General features: G+C 44.1%; 2 protein-coding genes across 2 annotated transcripts in view; one reads left to right on the top strand and one right to left on the bottom strand.

Annotated features, from left to right (window-relative positions):
* Positions 1–19,278, bottom strand: part of Pi4ka (phosphatidylinositol 4-kinase alpha) — a 117,762-nt gene that overhangs the window by 45,392 nt on the left and 53,092 nt on the right. Inside the window, exon 19 of the mRNA XM_052158274.1 lies at positions 18,378–18,428. Within this exon, the coding sequence (XP_052014234.1) occupies positions 18,378–18,428 (51 nt within the window). The remainder of the gene's footprint in view (positions 1–18,377; positions 18,429–19,278) is intronic.
* Positions 5,059–12,994, top strand: Serpind1 (serpin family D member 1). Its single transcript, XM_052158296.1, has 4 exons — positions 5,059–6,181; positions 9,751–10,024; positions 12,181–12,325; positions 12,676–12,994. The coding sequence occupies exons 1-4, from the start codon at positions 5,353–5,355 to the stop codon at positions 12,865–12,867; spliced, it is 1,440 nt and encodes a 479-aa protein (XP_052014256.1). The 5' UTR covers positions 5,059–5,352; the 3' UTR covers positions 12,868–12,994.

The raw sequence follows: 19,278 nt of genomic DNA, 5'->3' as shown, positions 1-19,278 counted from the left end.
AGACATGCTGATACAGAGAGTAACACTCACAACCTCAGCCACACAGAAGAACTGTAGTTTGGAAGTAGCTTGTCCCCAAGAAGTGAACAAAGTCAGTCAAAAGGGCTCTGCTGACAGAGCTACTTGAGTGGTGTTTGGATTAGGACATATTTGCTTTGGAAAACACACAACAGCCCGCACCAAAGTTCACACTGAAATCTGCTGGTGACCCTCTCTGGTTTCATCTCTGTCACGCCACTGCTCAGAGGCACAGAGGTAAGTTTGGTTTCTAACATTTTTTTGCCAATTATAAATTTTTATTTTAAATGTTTAGAGCTAAACAAATAGTTCCTTTATTGAAGTACAAATTGGGAAAAAGAATATATTATTATTTTTTAAAATTTAATTAAACATTCTTTAAAATTTAGTTTAATGTTTATATTGGCACAACTGACAAAACTGGAATTTGAATTTTAAGAGGCAAGAGTATTATGCCTTTGATACTTTAAACTGGAAACTGGGCATGGAGGCATAAGGCTGAAATTCCAACACTTGTAGCCCCTGGGTATCTATCACCCTGGGGCACAAAACCATTTTCTTTCCAAATTAAATAATTGTCTAGTAATTAAGTATGAGAATATTCTTGTTCTTAGGAAGTTTCCTCCTAAGCATTACTATTAAAGGTTAGAGGAATGTAAGAAATCCAACCTAAAAAGGCTTAGAAAACATGTACATGTTAATACATATACATCTACCCCCCACACATACACACACATCACACATATACACATATCACACCACACACATACCACATATACATTACACACACACACAAACACACACACATACACACACACCACACATATACACATCATACCGCACCACACACGTACCACATATATACTACATACACACCATGTCACACCACACATGCACATGACAGTGAACAGTAAAGGGAACACAGCGGCTGCTCTTCTACTCTATTCTTTCAATTCTTCTGTAAGTTTGAAGTTATTATAACATAAAAATGTTTCCATGTTCCTCCCTCCCTGCTTGTCCTGTCTGGTCTGGAGCAATCACAGCAGGAGACAGTGTTCTCTATGACACATGTACATAAAGGCCAACTCCAATCCATGCAACTCTCACGAAGATGCTATATGACGTTCCCATGAAAACAAAATTTTGATGATTTATCTTAAAATTATAGCACTTCAATTCAAAGACAGCAACTTTTTTGTTGTTGTTTTGTTTTTCGAGACAGGGTTTCTCTGTGTAGCCCTGGCTGTCCTCGAACTCAGAAATCCGCCTGCCTCTGCCTCCCAGAGTGCTGGGATTAAAGGCGTGTGCCACCACTGCCAAAGACAGCAACTTGAATGCATACACAACTTACAGGTAGTTTTAAATGCCTTAATTTTTTTATGAAACTGATGAGCAAAATAGAAAGATTTACCTGTCAGATCTCTAATTTTCAATGCATAAAGTAACTTTATATATTTTTCCTTTCTCTAAGAAGAGAATAATGAAAACTATGTCTTATGGCTTTTGGACATATCTTCAGGAACAGGGTATATGATGCTTACCCTCCAAAACCAAACCAAACCAAACCAAACCAAACCAAACCAAACCAAACCAAACCAAACCAAAGCAGACCAAACCAGACCAGACCAAACCAGACCAAACCAAACCAGACCAAACCAAACCAGACCAAAGCAGAATGTGTTCGGAATTCCAGGATAAGATGAAGAAGATCTTTACTATTTGGGCTCAGACTCGTCTCCTCGAACCCACATTAATTCAAGTTGGCTTTTCTTTTGTTCTTTAACACTATTGTTACTAATTAATGTTTTAGTCAAGGATACTTTTAATTGTAAATCATAAAAAGACTTCCATTAAGTTGCTTCTGTCCTTCCTTTCTCTTTTCATAAAGATGTATTTTCTTTTTATTTGTGCATATGCACTTGTCTGTTCAAGTGTGCACCACATGTGTGCAGATTGCCAGAGGGTATCAAAACTCCTTGGAGCTGGAGTCACAGATGGCTGAGCCACCCACCTGGAGGGCTGGGACCTGAACTCTTGTTCCTCTGAAAAGCAGGAAGTATTAACTGCTGAGCCCCCTCTTTAGCCCACTTAATGTCAATGATACCCATGCCTGATTCTATCTTAAAACTAGTTCTATTTGCAGTTACACAGATGCTGTGTCTAGAAATTGTTCCACATGTGTAGATTATGTAGCCACTAGTCTAAGTGCTGAGGAGGGTCAGGCATATTCATAGTCAGAAATAAGCACTTCAGAAGTCCCCCAGCCAGCTGTAGATGTACCTCAGCCGGGAGAGCGTCCAGATAGCACTGACAGCCCTGTTTCATTCCAGCACTGTATAGAATAGGTATGGTGATACAGGGCTACAACTAAGGAGGTATAGGCAAAAGGGTCAGAAACTTAAGGTCAGCCTTGGTACACAAAATTTTCAGCTAGCCTGAGATGTACAATGTCTTTCTTTCTTTCTTTCTTTCTTTCTTTCTTTCTTTCTTTCTTTCTTTCTTTCTTTCTTTCTTTCTTTCTTTCTTTCTTTCTTTCCCATTACAGATGGTTATAAGCCACCATGTGGTTGCTGGGATTTGAACTCAGGACCTCTAGAAGAGTAATCAGTGCTCTTAACCACTGAGCCACCTCTCCAGCCCCAGCACAATGTCTTTTTAAAAAGTCCCTCAGGATTAAAACCATTCTGGGCCAGGAGGTGATGGTACACACCTTTAATCCCAGCACTTGGGAGGTAGAGGAAGACTGATCTCTACAAGTTTGAGACCAGCCTAGTCTAAAGAGCCAGTTCTAGGACAGCCAAGGCTGTCCAGAAATCTTGTCTCAAAAATCAAAACAAAACCAAACAAAACAGCCAGGCAGTTGTGGCACACGCCTTTAATCCCAGCACTTGGGAGGCAGAGGCAGGCGGATTTCGGATTTCTGAGTTCGAGGCCAGCCTGGTCTACAGAGTGAGTTCCAGGACAGCCAGGGCTACACGGAGAAACACTGTCTCGAAAAACAAAAACAAAACAAACAAACAAACAAAAAACAAAGCTGAGAATGCTAATTTTAACATTATAGGGGATAGTCCCTAAGGACAGAGACCGGCAACAGTTGTTCCCCAAGTGTGAGCAGTTCTGAGAGTCCTGGCAAGCAAGGCAGAGCACATGAGACCAGGGATCCAGGAACTTAACCAGCCTGGTTCAAATCTAGTCATTATCTACCATCCCTTAATCCCTACATTTTAGTGCTAGAGATTGAACCTGATCCCATACAGTCTGGGTGAGAGTAGTTAATGTTTATCTATATTCCTGCCTCAAACCACTGCCATCTCTTAGGAGCTGCAAAGGAAGCCTACATCTCATGATAGGTTAAAATGGCAGTAGAAATTCAAATAGAGCATCTGCAAAGCTAGTCCCTAACTATCTACAGGTCTAACATGTCTGAATACTTTGTCAGGATCTGACAACCCTCACTGAATATAGACTGGCAACAGATATTCTAAATCAAGAAATGGTCACAGGCACAAAATAGACTTCTTTTTTCCTAGAAAATATACCTAGCTGCTGGGACAAGGAAGCAACAAGAGAGGTCATCTACAGCTTTAGTAACTGGAGAGACTGGAATTGCAAATCAAAGCCACTGGGCAGAAAATCTGGATTTGATAAGTTATCAAGGTCTCCTCAGAAACAAGGCGAAGGCTGAGCAGATAAAGACACGGTCAGGGTCAACATGAACCTCACTGGTCTACAGACCTCTACAGAGGTTAGGCCTCGCTGACATCTCTCTCCCGCAGACCCTGCCTCTACAGTGAGATTGAAAGCAGGAAGTAGAAAAGATTTTCCTTCTCCTGACAGCAAAGTTCACCCTTCAGCAAGTCACATTAACCTTATAGCCCCTGGGATCGCAGGAGATACCAGGATCCCAGCCATACTCCTTTCAGTGGGTCCTAAGGAAGTCTCGTCAAGTTCCAAATCGTAAACATATTAACCCAAATGACTGCACAGAAAACAGCTATCTTTACAGAATGTTTCTGGAAGGCTGGCTCACGTTCATTCCTAACACTTCCTCCCACAGGTGAGCAGGAGTTTGGTAGGGCTCTCAGGGAGGGCTGAGTCCACCCACTGGAAACTCCTCCTACCTCAGGCATTCACTCTGGCCCAGTCCCCCACATCACAGCAGCACTGTTTGGAAAGCTATTGATCCTGGAAAGTTCTCCCTGCTTGTCCCATGAATCTGTGCCCCTCAGCAGGCAGACCTCAGTGCTCTAGTGCTAGGCCTGTTTTCTGGAGACAGAATGATGTTGGTGAATGAATGAAAGAGACTAGGAATCTCCTAGGTTCCCTCTTTTACACCATTGAAGAAGGCATTCTCAGATCAGTCAGCAGGTGAAGGTGCTTCTCGTGCAAACTGAGTTTCATCATCTCCACAACTCACATAAAGGTGGAACAACCAACACCACCGCGCGCGGGCTCTCTCTCTCTCTCCCTCTCTCTCTCTCTCTCTCTCTCTCTCTCTCTCTCTCTCTCTCACACACACACACACACACACATATGTAAATAAATAATAAAAAATGCTGATGCTTGCTCAGCAGGTGCAGGTGCCGGGGACTCACATGGTAGGAGAGAGTGAGTCCTATCAGTTGCCTTAAGATGTCCACACTTATAGCATGGCAAACCTGTCCAGTCCCACAAATAAATGAATACAAAAAAACTTAAAAAAAATTTTTTTAAAGAATAAATTTTCTTCTAGGGCAGTGGTTCTTAACCTGTGGGTCACCCTGATAACCTGATATCTGATAATCAGATATTTATGATTCATAAAAGTAGCAAATTTATAGTTATAAGGTAGCAACAAAAGATATATATTGGGGGGGTGTTGGAGTTATGTCCTACACAGGGTTTCTTTGTGAAACCCTGGCTGTCCTGGAACTCACTTTGTAGACCAGGCTGGCCTCGAATTCACAGCAATCTGCCTGCCTCTGCCTCCCAAGTGCTGGGATTAAAGGAGTACAACCACTGCCCGACTGCACTGAAATACCTTATGGTTGGGGGACCACAGCACAAGGAACTGTGTTAAGGGGTCGCAGCATTAGGAAGGCTGAGAATCATTGCTCCAGGGGCTCATAGATCCCAGGAGATGTATGAAACTTACAAACACTAACACTAGTTGTCTATTTTTATCAGATAGCTGGTGCGAGCACTGGTGCTGTGAAGCCTTCTTGCTGTGTTAAATCCTCAGAGAACCACTGTGTGCACAGAGTTTCAGCAGGGTGGTGCTAGCCAGGCTGACTGCTGCTAGCCAGGCTGACTGCTGCTCAGTGTCTGTTTTTACAGGAGCTTCAGTCTGCAGAAATGAAACGCTCACTGCACACTTTTCCTCCTCTTCTCATTGTGTTCATGTGTATTGGGAGCAAAGGCCTTGCTGAGCAGCTAACTAATGAAAACCTGACCACGGCCTTCCTGCCTGCTAACTTCCACAAAGAAAACACAGTCACCAATGACTGGATTCCAGAGGGGGAGGAGGATGAGGACTACCTGGACCTGGAGAAGCTGCTAGGTGAAGATGATGACTACATTTATATCATCGATGCAGTTTCCCCGACAGACTCAGAATCAAGTGCTGGCAACATCCTGCAGCTTTTCCAAGGCAAGAGCCGGATCCAGCGTCTTAATATCCTCAATGCAAAGTTTGCCTTCAACCTTTACCGAGTCCTGAAGGACCAGGCTACCACTTCTGCTAACATCTTCCTAGCACCTGTTGGCATTTCTACTGCCATGGGGATGATCTCCCTAGGTCTGAGGGGAGAGGCCCATGAGGAAGTACACTCAGTTCTACACTTCAGAGACTTTGTCAATGCTAGCAGCAAGTATGAGGTTACCACCATTCACAATCTCTTTCGAAAGCTGACCCATCGCCTATTCAGGAGAAATTTTGGGTACACACTTCAGTCAGTTAATGATCTTTATATTCAGAAGCAGTTTCCCATACAGGAGGATTTCAAAGCTGCCGTGAGGGAGTTTTACTTTGCTGAGGCCCAGGAGGCTGACTTCTCAGATCCTGCCTTCCTATCAAAGGCAAACAACCACATTCTGAAGCTCACCAAGGGCCATATAAAAGAAGCCCTGGAGAATATAGATTCTGCTACTCAGATGATGATTCTGAACTGCATCTACTTCAAAGGTAAGCAGCAGCTTTATGTCCTCCAAGGACATTCACAATACAAAAGGACAACTCCAAGAACTGTACTGAAGTGGTGATGTAGGAGGAGAGTAAGACACTAGGTTGATTCAGGGACAGGGAACACCACGATAAGGTGGGGGCTACTAAACCCTACTATTATTTTACACTCACTGAATTTCCATCTGGTAGGTATTGTGTCAGAGTTACCAGAATCCATGTCTCACAGACAAATTCATGAAAGCTTAGAGGTAACATGCCCCAAGGGTAAGGACTGTGGGGGCAATGTTCAGGCTGGGTCTTAGTAAGCTATCCCTAGTGATTTACTAATTAGAAGAGCTAATACAAGCTCTCTTGTTACAATTTGGCCAGTGTGGGTTAGGGTTTCTTCCTTTCCCTACCCAATTATCAGTGAGTAAGAATATGGGTCAAAGGCTAAAGAAATAGGTCTGGAACTGTTCAGTGACAGTGACTGTTAGAAATACAACTTCTTTCCAGGGTATTTTTTGTTATTTGAAACAGAGTCCCCCATGTAGCCTTGGTTAGTCTAAAGCCTGCTAGGAGGAAAGGTATTAGCCACCACAGCCAGTTTTCTCAGGGTACTTTCAAATTAACGGGTGATGGGAAATACACTGTTAATTCTGTTCCTTTTATTACTAACTTTTCCTTGGAGACAGTCAGTTAGTTCTCTCTTTCTGCAATGCCGATCTCTGTGATGGAACTCAAGCTGGCAGAATTGGCAGCAGGCATCTTTACCTGCTGAGCCATCTCTCTGGTCCTAAATAATTATCTCCCACCCAACATATATGGGCGTGTATGTGCATACACGCATACACATGTGTGTGTACCTATCTATTCACTAAGACCCAATTCAAAACTTATTTTTTTCTTTTTAAATATTTATTTATTCCACGTATGTGAGTACACTGTTGCTATCTTTAGACACACCAGAAGAAGGCATTAGATCTCATTACCGATGGCTGTGATCCACCATGTGGTTGCTGGAATTGAACTCAGGACCTTTGGAAGAGCAGTCAGTGCTCTTAACCACTGAGCCATCTCTCCAACCCTAAAACTTATTTTTTTAAAAAGGTCTTGCTATGTAGCCCAGACTGACTCAAGATGCTCCTGATATAGCCTCCTACAATGCTGGGACTAGCCAGGCAAAATCTAGACCTCTGACTGGAATCTGATGAAAGCAGACTTCCATCTTATTTAAGCCACAGGGCAGCACAGGGGTGGCTCAGCATCAGAGCTAAGAGCAGACCGCACAGCACATTTGTCTTCACTGAGATCAGGACAGCAGCCAGGGGAGGGTAGCTGGGAAGCCGATACATCCAGTGTACTGTTCAGAGATGAGATGAGGACAAGGCCTTCCTCCAGGCTTCTGCTGGTAGAGGTGAGGCCAGGGTCTCTCCTGATTTGTCAGTGTACTACATATAACTCCCAGTTCTGCAGAACAGGCTGGGCTACTAATTAGCACTAGAAAGGCCAAGACCTCATGGGGCTTGAGTGCTGAGATTTGACCCCCAGACATCCTTCCAGAGCTGGGAACTGCACTAAAGTTTCAATGAGGCTAACAGCTAAACCTCTCACAAGCCTATGACCATAGACAAACATAGTTGATATTTATGATGAGAATATAATTTTCTGGTACATGGCTTTAATCCTAGCACTCAGGAGGCAGGGGTGGGTGGTTTTCTGAGTTTGCAGTCAACCTGGTCTACAGACTGAGTTCCAGGACAGCTACAGTTATACAGAGAAACTCTGTCTCAAAAAAACAAAAACAAAAACAAACAAAACAAACAAACAAACAAAACAACAACAACAAAACCCAAGCAAACAAAAAACAAACAAACAAAAAACCCACTACTGGTTCTAAGTATCAATTTTGGTACTGAACAAACAAGAGTTGAAGTTCTGGCTTTTCTTTTCTCATTTGTGTGATGTAGGGAAACTTATTTGATAACTCTTATAGAAAGCATAAGATCTACTCAGATCTACTCAGATGGGGTGTAGAGAGAACTGAGAGACAATGGTGACCAACATTTGGCCATATTGTTACAAGCAATAAGAGCACAGTGACCTTGGCAGAATGGATATAATATAGTGTAATATGATAGGAAGTATGTATGATAGTGCTAGTAGCATTTACTTTAATAAGCAATTAGCCTATGCTTGGGAATGGCTTCAGAACAGGCTGGTGGGGATACCACCAACGCCTTCAGTCTTAACACTTTGCTGATTGCCACAGCCTTTACATTAATTAGTCATACTTGTAATTCTGAACAAGTCATACTTGTAATTCTGTCAGCACTGGAGTAGGTGGGAATATAGAACAAAGGAGACAATGATCATATCATCTTGTGAATATAGTAATCACAATACACTGAGGTATAAGAGTACCTTTCCTTACTGTGCTAGGAAACTCACTTGGCTCAGTGCTGGAAATCAGAAGGATGCATCTTTTTGTTTGTTTGTGACAAGGTCTTACTAGGTAGCCCTGGCTGTCTTAGAACTCACTCTGTAGACCAGGCTGGCCTCAAACTCTCAGAGATCTGCTTGCCTCTGCCCCTGAGAGTGCTGAAATTAAAGATGTGCACCACCAAACCTAGTTGGGAAGGTTGCATCTTAAAAGTTAGAAAATTCTGTAAGTACAGTTTTGGTTTCTAATTCCCAAATCTCTGTTCCTAATTTAACTCTGTGTTATAATGGCTTTGTTAGAGCAGCTTCACAGCACTGCTGGAAGAGCAGTGATTTTCAATGGGTCTGAAGTAGATGCCTGCTGGCACTTGCGACTATTGCAACTTGAGCTGGCATATAGCTGGGGGGGGGGGGGGGCTTAAGAATGCTGTCAAAATCCCTAAAAGCACAGATAGTCCTCACACTATAGCAATGAGTAAGCCAGAACTGTCTGGTGTCTGACTTCCTCCAAAGATCCCCATTTTTCTCCTCTCAGCTGCTCTGCATACAAGTTGAAACTTTGAACAAGTTAACTTTAACTTCACTGTGTCTCTGTCACCTATGGATAAAAATTAAAATTATCTATTTTATATAGTTTCTAGGAGCTGAAAAATGAAATGATACAAGGTGCTTATGCCTGGCACAGTTACCAACTTTATTAATGATGAGTATCTTAGAGCTAAGATTAATTCCTAAATAATAGCTCTATTCCCAGCCAGCATGGAAGATCCTGAGGATACTACTATGTCACATTCGTGTCCTGCTGAATGCCAGAGAATCATAGAGTGACGGGCTAAGGCCTAAGGGGCTACTTACTTTACAAAGAACTAGACTAGAGGCCCAGACAAACTAGGTGTCCCTCGGGGACAAATAAACAGTGTCGGATTCTAATCCACAATGCCTGTGGTCTTTTAAATTTCTTTTGTTAAGATTTTGGGGTTGGACTTTTGTTTTGTTTTGTTTTTGTTTTTTTGGGGTTTTTTTTGTTTTTTGTTTTTTTGATTTGGTTTTTTTTCGAGGCAGGGTTTCTCTGTATAGCTCTGGCTGTCAAGTAAGACTATATTCTAAAAGAACATTCTTCCACCTGTCTGCTCCTTCTGACTTTACAGGAACTTGGGTGAATAAATTCCCAGTAGAAATGACACACAACCACAACTTCCGGCTGAATGAGAGAGAAGTAGTCAAAGTCTCCATGATGCAAACTAAAGGGAATTTCCTTGCGGCAAGTGACCAGGAGCTAGACTGTGACATTCTCCAGCTAGAGTATGTAGGGGGCATCAGCATGCTGGTTGTAATTCCACGGAAGCTGTCTGGAATGAAGACTCTTGAAGCGCAGCTTACACCCCAGGTGGTAGAGCGATGGCAGAAAAGCATGACAAACAGGTACTTGAGGCTACCTGCTCCTTTGCTTTCTAAGGGCTGGGGCACCCAGGAGTTCTAAAGCCATGACCAGTCTCTGCCTTTCTTTCCCCCCACTACCTCACCCCCCCCCCCTTGTTTCCTCTGAGTCAGGATTTCACTCTGTAGCCCGGATGGCCTAGAACTCGGATGGCCTCAAACCTGCAGTGATCCTCCTCATCAGCCCTCCAAGTGCCAGGATAACATGTATGGGTCACCCTACCAGCTTTTTGTTTGCTTGTTTGTTTTTTAAAAAGGGAGAACTAATAAAAAAACCAAAACAAACAAACAAACAAACAAACAAAAAACCAAGAACTGCAACATAAGCCATGCCTGTTTATTTCAGCCTAAATTTCCTGTTCCATGGGTGTACTGATGAGGAAGCCATCTCTGCAGAGCTGATTCTGGAGGGAGGGGCAGGAAGCTTTGGGTCATCTTAGGAACAACCTCCGTCTGCTATTTTATACTTTGTGGCTCTGAGCCCCAGTTCCGTCAACCCCAGGGTGAGATCAATCACATTCCCTATCAGGACTCAGGGTGAGAAACCAACAGAGCAGGCGCCTTGACTGCCTCACCGTCAGCTCCTTACTCTCAGTGCCTGGAATCTAGGAGGCTTCCAGCAAAGATGAGCTGTCTCCTTCCCTGCCTGGAAGTCCCGACCGAGCCTTGTCACTCATGATTTCCCTTGATGATTATTTATTAATTAGCATTGAAACTGTTGATGTTAACTATCTGCCAAAGTTATTATTGGACCACTGCAGAAAGAATAGAGAAAAAAGATATATTTCTGTTTTACTAGATACTTACTGGTTAGACTCAAAATGAGAAATGAAATCTATTGGACAAGAAATACAAAAAAGTGCAACAAAACTGAACATACTGTTGGGTACGCAGCAGACAGCCATGACCCCAGCGCTGGAGAAGCTGGGCTGGGAGGTCATCACGGCAAGGTCAGACTAGGAAGAGTAAGACCCTATTTCACAAAAGCAAAGCCCAGGCCAGCGAGATGGATCAGCAGGTAAAGGTGCTTACTGCCAGGTTGACCCTGAGTTCAATCCCCAAGACCCACACGGGGGAAGGAAAGAACAGACACCTGAAAGCTAGGCTCTAAGCACACACCACATACCTTGGGCAATATAAAATATGTAAATACATAGATAAGTATAAAAAAATTTAAAACAAATTAAATCCCCTAACAGATAAAACCTTAAAAGCAGCCTCTTGGAGGAGGTGAATTTCCCTGCACATTATGCTATCCCACCCTGTAGACTCCTGTCTAAACCTCCCTGCTGTAATGCTGCACTGTCCATCTTCTTGCTCGCCTGCTCTGTTTATTTCTCACTCTGAGTCCTGCCCTGAATTTGAATGAACTGGGGCTCACAGTCACAAAGTATAGCAGATGGAGGTGATTCTTAAAATGATCCAAAGCTTCCTGCCCCGCCCTCCCTCCCTTCTGAATTCATAAACTGGCCTTATCTCCTCAGCAGTGACATCCTCTCTGGAGTCAGTGAGGCCATGCCAACTCTGACGTCTATTCCTAGTGCGGCATATTATTTCCATATCCCTCACCCTCTTCATCTCCGTGGACTCCCAGCAACAGGAACCTGACCGGCTTCTAGGCAGGTCCATAGAGCTTACCCTTGCTGGTTGGTTCTGTCTAGCATCTTTCCTCTTTCCCTCCCTTGGTCCTTTCCTTCCCTCCAGTCAGATCCAACGCCTTCATGTTTCCTTATATTTAAAACTGCCTAACATTTACATGTATCCCATGCATTTCCCCCAAAGACTGTAAGTCATCTCTGCCTCACGTCTTGTAATAATACTCTATGAAGCCCTGATAAACAGTTGCTCTAGTTCCTGCTTACAGAGTGAGGAGAGAGAGAACTCTGCACATGCTTAGGCAGACGCAGTTCTCCCTGAGGCTGAGAACCCATGGCTGATGAAACTCACTGATCTAAGGGCTAACTGTAACTAGACTCACAATGGATGCTTTCTTTACAAAACTCTCAGTGGACAGTGCCAGTATATAAGTTTTAAACATAAAATATGCATGTCAATTTTGTACTAAATGCAAAGTTAGTAGGAAAACTGTAATTATTTTGTCATTTGTATCCATAAAATTGACTCCCTTCTTCTCCAACCAGAACTCGAGAAGTACTTCTGCCAAAGTTTAAGCTTGAGAAGAATTACAACCTGGTGGAGGTCCTGAAGTCCATGGGAATCACAAAGCTCTTCGACAAGAATGGCAATCTGTCAGGCATCTCAGAGCAGAGGCTCGCCGTGGACCTGGTATAGCTCACCAGTGCTAGCCCAGTCCCTACCCTTGTCTTGTACTGCTGCTGCTTCTTTCCCCAGGATACAGGGGGTTGGGTGGCTATTCTGACTCCCACGGCCTCTCAGACTATGGCCATAGCTAAAAGTGAATGTAGCTCTAATGGGCAAAGGAAAGAATGTGTGTGTAACAGACACTCTAACCTCAAGGATCAGGGGTCATTTTGACTAGGTGTGATTTGTCTTGTGGAAGGTCTCTGGAGCTTTTCTCTGATAAGAAGTCTTAATCAGATACTCCATCTCACTCCATCCCCACCTCTCTGTGACAACCTATACAACCTGATACCTTTCCTTTCTAATTTTAACAGTTCAAGCACCAAAGTACCATCACAGTGAATGAAGAGGGTACCCAAGCTGCAGCTGTAACCACAGTGGGGTTCATGCCGCTGTCTACTCAAGTCCGATTCACTGTGGACCGTCCCTTCCTGTTCCTAGTGTATGAGCACCGAACCAGCTGTCTGCTCTTCATGGGAAAAGTGGCCAACCCTGCCAAGTCTTAATGGGGACACTCTGTAATTCTGTTTTCATTCTAACAAAGAGGACAGAGCTATTTTGAGATGATAATCTATGTGGTTTATGATAATAATCTGAACAGTAAACACTGACTCGCAATGTTAATGCAGCTAATAGTCGTGCTAGCTATTCCCTAGAGGTCCTAGACACGCAGACTGCCTCAGCCCCCATGCCCTTGTCCCTAAGAGAACGGGCAGAATGGAGCGACTGTCAAGGCCTCTCCTCAGCCAGCCCTCCATGAGAATGGCACTGAGGAACTCCCGCCCGTTCCAGGGAGGGCATCAAGTAGCACCATTCCTGCCAGAGGAAAAGTGACCTTGCCATGTCTGAGAAGTGCAGACTTAATTCAAGGCCTAATCTTTTAAATCCATGTAACTATCTGCTGCTGTGTGCACACAGGACTACATATCCTATCCCAGAGAGAAATAAACAACCATATTTACCATGTATGCTATAATTCTTTTTAATTTTTTTAGATACATATTTTTATTATTTTTTAAGGTTTATACACGTCTATACAGGTGCTTCTATAGGCCAAAAGTGTCAGATTCCCTTGGAACTGGATTACAGGCCTTGTAAGCTGCCTGATGTGGGGGCTGGGAATTGAACTCAGGTCCTCTGGAAGAGTTCTTAACCACTGAGCCATATCTCTTGCCCCACCTCACTTTTAAAGAAAGGGTTTTACTATGTAGTCTTGGAACTTGCTAGGTAAAGCAAGCTGGCCTTGAACCTACTAAGCTTGGTAAACTGGCTGGCCCTCATATTTGAGGGTCTTGTAGGGAGTCTTAGTTACAGAGGACTCTGACCACATGAAGCAATACTAGTAATGGGAAGAGCTGAAAGGAGTGTGCTACTTGCTAGTGCAAAGCAGGTCTATAGGCAGCACTGTACCTGTGCTGCCACTGGCTTTGGAGGTCCACATTATCATTACCTCCTCTTGATAGCCGAGGAGGCAATGGCAACTTACAGAAGGTCAGTAATTGGGCAAGGCTTGGATCCAATGGCAGGCAGTCCTGCTCCAGGACCTGTGCTCCTGGCTAACTTGGCTTACATCTGTACCAGCACTCAGCCGGGAAGAGACAGTGCAGCACTGAGGCAGGACTTACCTGCTACCTCTTTCCAGTTTCCTAGTGAAGCTTGACACTGATGACGACCTATCACCTTTCCCCCATTTTTCCCCTCTCTCCAATGTTTTAACAGTGTTCTTTTTGAGTATTTGCTCTATATATTTTATCATGTTGGTAATTTCTCTTGCTTCTTACAGTCCTAAATGTAGTTATCTCAGAATTGTGCTCTAAAAAGCTGTATAGACATGTGCTATAATATCCCTGTGATCTCAGTTATTCCAGAGGTTGAGGTTAGGAGGATTGGTTGAGCTTGGACTAACTAGTGAAATCACCCTGTATCTTCAGCCCTTTGCTGTGTCTTCCTTTTCCTAATCCCTACTTCAGCCGCAGCCAGCCTAGGTTCTCCAGGTTCCTTACTCACATCTACTTGGTTACACCTGGGATGTCCTCTTAAAGATATTATCCTACCATTTCTCAAAGCAGTAGAGGATTAGTTCACAGCATAGCTGCCTAGGCTCAAACCTGATGCCCTGTAGCCATGACATATGGAGTAGGTTCTATATATTGCTGTCTTCATTTGTACAGTGGAGATAAAGCAGCAGTGGCCTTACAGGGTTGCTGTGATGATTTAATGCCTGGATGAACTCTAGATCAGGGGCTCAGTTCAGCAAGAGATAGGTAAGTATTTATTTTTAATCTAAGAAATATCTTACCAAAGTGTTCCTAACATACAGGTCTTGGATAGCTTTTTCATGAAACTATCATCAACACAGATGTATATCTATGGAAAGGAAAAGAAGTTTAAAGCTTACAGAAGTATCTATGACCTAGAAAAGGTTATAACCTAAGGCCACAGACCACCAGGGACAGAGATGAACCTGCGTCAGTGGGACATAAGAACCCTTCCGGGAAGTGGCCTATATCAGTAAGCTGCCATAGACGAGTCTGACAACCCTCGATGAGGCCTCTCAGCTTCAGACCCTTCTTTTTTGTTTTGTTTTTTTTTTTGGATTTTGGTTTTTTTGAGACAGGGTTTCTCTGTATAGCCCTGGCTGTCCTGGAACTCACTCTGTAGAACAGGCTGGCCTTGAACTCAGAAATCCGCCTGCCTCTGCCTCCCAGAGTGCTGGGATTACAGGCATGCGCCACCTCCGCCAGGCTCTTCAGACCCTTCAATATGCTTAGGCATAGGCTACCCAGCAACCAAAGCAACAGAGAAACAAGCTGTGAGGTCCAGCTATGGAAGCAGGAGCCTCCCCAGCTCACTTTAGTGTCAGGTTACTGACACGCATTGAGAACAAGAGCCAAGCTTTCTGCCCCAAACCTGCCCCCCTTTGAATCATTGAAAGTCCAAAACAGAGTATATCATTGTCATTGAAAAAGGAAATGGAACAAACAACAACAAAAATTACAAAATTCTAAATATTAAAAACAAAGCAAAACAGCCCTCCGCCCCCACACCTTTGGAAATGAGTTTCCTCAGAAGGTACAAGAGGTCACTAAAGCAAATGTAAAGGCCCAAGTTCCTGTGTCTCTCTGTTGAGCAATTAGATCAAATATTTGTTTCCTCCCCCGTGATATAATCATTAACTTTTGTTAAAAATACAATAATTCTGGGACACCCACACTCACCTATGAGTGTGCAAACTGTGTCTTTGCCATTAAGTGTGTGCCTGACTTCCCGGCTAAGTCTGTATGTCCCTCTTCTCTCAGTATTATGCTTAAATCTACATTAAAATCTTTTTCTTAACTCCAACTAATAATAATACACATTCTATTCATACAAAGAACAAAGGTTTCGATTTTGGGGAGCTGTCATTCGTCACAGTACTGCCTATGCTGATCCTGTACAGAGACTAACAGCTACAAGTCCGGCTTTCACGACCCTGAAGCCTGGTTACTCACAGGCAGTGTCACTATCACTGCCTTTCTCACAGAGCAAAACATCTCTGGGCTATTTCTTGAATGAACTTATACACTCTAAGAGAGCACTAATAGACACACCTGAAAGTTCACAGGCAGGGAGGCCACCGAGGGAGGGGACATATGAGAACAGAGCAGGACACATACATATGAAGGTGCCACCATAGAACCATTACTTTGTATGCTAATCTAAAAAATTAATTTTATGTGAAGCCTGAACCAGTCATATCCTGTACCAGGCAAGACTTCCAACGGAGAGATTGGGATACTAATCTAGTCACAAAACCTTTGGCCTACAAGTTGTCCTGCCTACAAGATGTGTAGGGATAAAGATGGAACAGAATTTGAGGAAGTGGCCAGCTAATGACCAGCCCAGCTTGAGACCATACAAGAGGGAGCCCACCCCCTGACTATTAATGATACTCTGGTATACTTGCAGACAGGCACCTAGGATAACAATCATTCGAGAGGCTTCACCCAGTAACTGATAGAAACTGACCAAACATCAGGCTAAACTTGGGGAAGCCTGTGGAAGAGCAGGGAAGGAGGACTGTAGGGACTAGAAAGGTAAAGGACAGCACAGAAAAACCCACAGAGTCAACTAACCCGGGCCCACAGGACTCAGAGACTGACCCGCCAACCAGGAAGCATGCGTGGGACTGACCTAGGCCCTCCGCACATGTGACAGCTGTGTAGCTGGGCTTTCATGTGGAACCTCTAACAGCGGGGGATGGGGGGTGGGAGGACAGGGCTGACTCTGTGGCCTGCCACTACTGGGCTGCCTCATCTAGCCTCAGTTACTGCAACATAATATGCCAATGCTGACTGATATCCAATGAAGGCCTCACCTTTTCTGAAGAGAAAGGAGGAGGAGTGGATAGTGGGGGAGGGACTGGGAGGGAAGGGAGGGGGAACTGTGATCGGGATGTAAATTAATTAATTAATTAATTAAAATGTAATTTTATTATTTTATATTTTGAGACAGAATCTCACTCTGTAGCTCTGGATGGCCTAGGACTTTCTATGTTAACCAGACTGGCTTTGAACTCACAGAAATCTGCCTGTCTCTTCTTCCTAAGTACTGGGATAAAGTATACATTTAAAGGTGTATACTACCATACCCTAAAAAGTTAATTTTAAAAAACTGAATGGAGGGACAAAGAGATAGCTTGGCAGTTAAGAGACAGAGACAGACATACACAGAGAGAGAGACTGTTCTAGACTGCTAACCCAGGCTATACAACAAGACTGAGCTGGTCAGTCAGTCTCCCTCCCTGCCCCTCTCTCTGTCATCTGTCTCTGTAGTCTGTCCCTGTCTCTCTCTCTCTTACACACACACACACACACACACACACACACACCTCTCCACTTCTAACTTTCGGCCCCTATGCCGCCCGCCCAGCCCCAGGCAGGTGGACTCTGCTGATAGGTAAGAAGGCTTTCAAGGCCTGAACTGTCGGCCTGGGATGAGCAGAGAACACGAGGGGGACAGAGATATGAGAGCACAGGGTCCTCAGGTCTGATGCCGGGAAGGACTAAGAATGGGGGGGAGGGCACTTCAGAGAAGGTATCTTCAAAAACTAAGTGTAGTGACACATACCTTTAATCCCTGCACTCAAGAGTCATGAACAGGTGAATCTCTGTGAGTTAGAGGCCAGCCTGGTCTATATATTGAGTTTAGGGCAAACAAAGCTATACAGTGAGACCTTACGGCTATTTTTTTGTTTGTTTGTTTGTTTGCTTGTTTTTCAAGACAGGGTTTTTCTGTATATCCCCGGCTGTCCTGGAACTCACTCTGTAGACCAGGCTGGCCTCGAACTCAGAAATCCGTCTGCCTCTGCCTCCCAGAGTGCTGGGACTACAGGGGTGCGCCACCACCGCCCGGCTTAGCTATTATTTTTAAAAATGTTTTGCAGAGCAGTAGACAAAGCATAAAACAGGACTCTCTAGCATAGCGTGCTGCATCAGGAACAGACCTTGCATCCACGGTACCCACAGACAGGGCTGCAGCCCCACTGTCTGCAGGAGAACTCCACTGAAGGAGGCCAGGCAAAGTGCCAATCAAAGACTAATCCAGGGCATGAGCACAGGGTGAGAGCAGCCCAGGCCCGAGCACCTTGCACGGAGGGAACTGCTGAGAGGGGCTGCGAAGGCTGGGCAAGGCCCGGAAACAGCACACAATGGCTGCCCCTGACGTCACTCACTGAAACAACTACATCTATAGAGTCCCGGGATCCCATTCACTTATTTATTTTTGCTGTTTGTTTGTTTGTTTGTTTGAGACAGGGTCTACCACTATACAGCTCTGGCTGTCCTGGAACTTGCTCTGTAGACCAGGCTGACCTTGAACTCACAGATCAAACTACCTCTGCCTCCCAAATGCTGGATTAGAAGTGTGCACCATTTTGGCTGGCTGAATTATTAGGATTTTAGAAAAGCATTTTTATAAGGATTCTGTGCTAACATAAGTAGCTGAGACTTAAGTTTTATGACAGATAAATACTCACCACAGCTATTACAGGAATGAGCACTCCCAAATTCCCTGCACTGCTGGAGGCCTGGGGAAAAACCAAATATGTCACTGGCAAAACATTTCTCTTATTAAGAAATAAAGACCTCAATAGATTATGCAGAAAACCAATGGGACACACACACAGGAGTGCAAAGACGCCCATCTGTGCACTATTCGGCTCTTGCTGAGAGCACGTGAACTATAACCCTAGTCCCCGTGCAGCACAATTCAGTTTCTGCGCATGTGGTGCTGAGGACTGACCCTGGAGCTGAGCATATGCTGCACCTACTCTACCACTGAGCTACATCTTAGCCCTAAAATAACTTTAATGGGGGCGGGCAGAGACAACATAAATGTCAAATATAAACCACTAATTTATGATTGTGGAATTTCTACATAATCATGACAGGGTCATTAAGAAGGCAACTTTCTGAAAAATGTAGTTGCTTTAGAAGAGTGCTGACAGAATCCAATGAAAACAAGTCAGGAGTTAAGCACCTCCTCTGACTCAGTTATACATAGGTAACATACATGCAGAGAAAACCTGGCAGTGGCCGTATATATCCTGTAAGTCAGGAAAACCCTGGAAATTTTAATAATGGAATTGTTATGTTTTCTAACTAGACCCCCAAATGCAACTCAACATCAACAAACCCTGTGGGAGCTGAGGAAGCCTGAGGGAGTGTGTACTGTGGACTATGTCAAGGAAACCTCTCTCTACCTTCGTTTAGCTTTAGCTATGTAGAGCAGGCTAGCTTTGCACTCAGAGAAATCCACTTTATCTCCTGAGAGCTAGGGTTAAAGGAGCGTGCCATCACATCTATCAGGCACTTGCGAGTGGCTCTGAGTTAGCATCTTCCTCTATGCTTCTACAGGTTCCCCTTACTCCGGAAGTT

Source organism: Apodemus sylvaticus, chromosome 15, assembly GCF_947179515.1.
Source record: "Apodemus sylvaticus chromosome 15, mApoSyl1.1, whole genome shotgun sequence".
NCBI classification, from domain to species: Eukaryota; Metazoa; Chordata; class Mammalia; order Rodentia; family Muridae; genus Apodemus; species Apodemus sylvaticus.
Note: the sequence above shows the minus strand (reverse complement) of the source record. Positions and strands in the feature narration are given on the sequence as shown.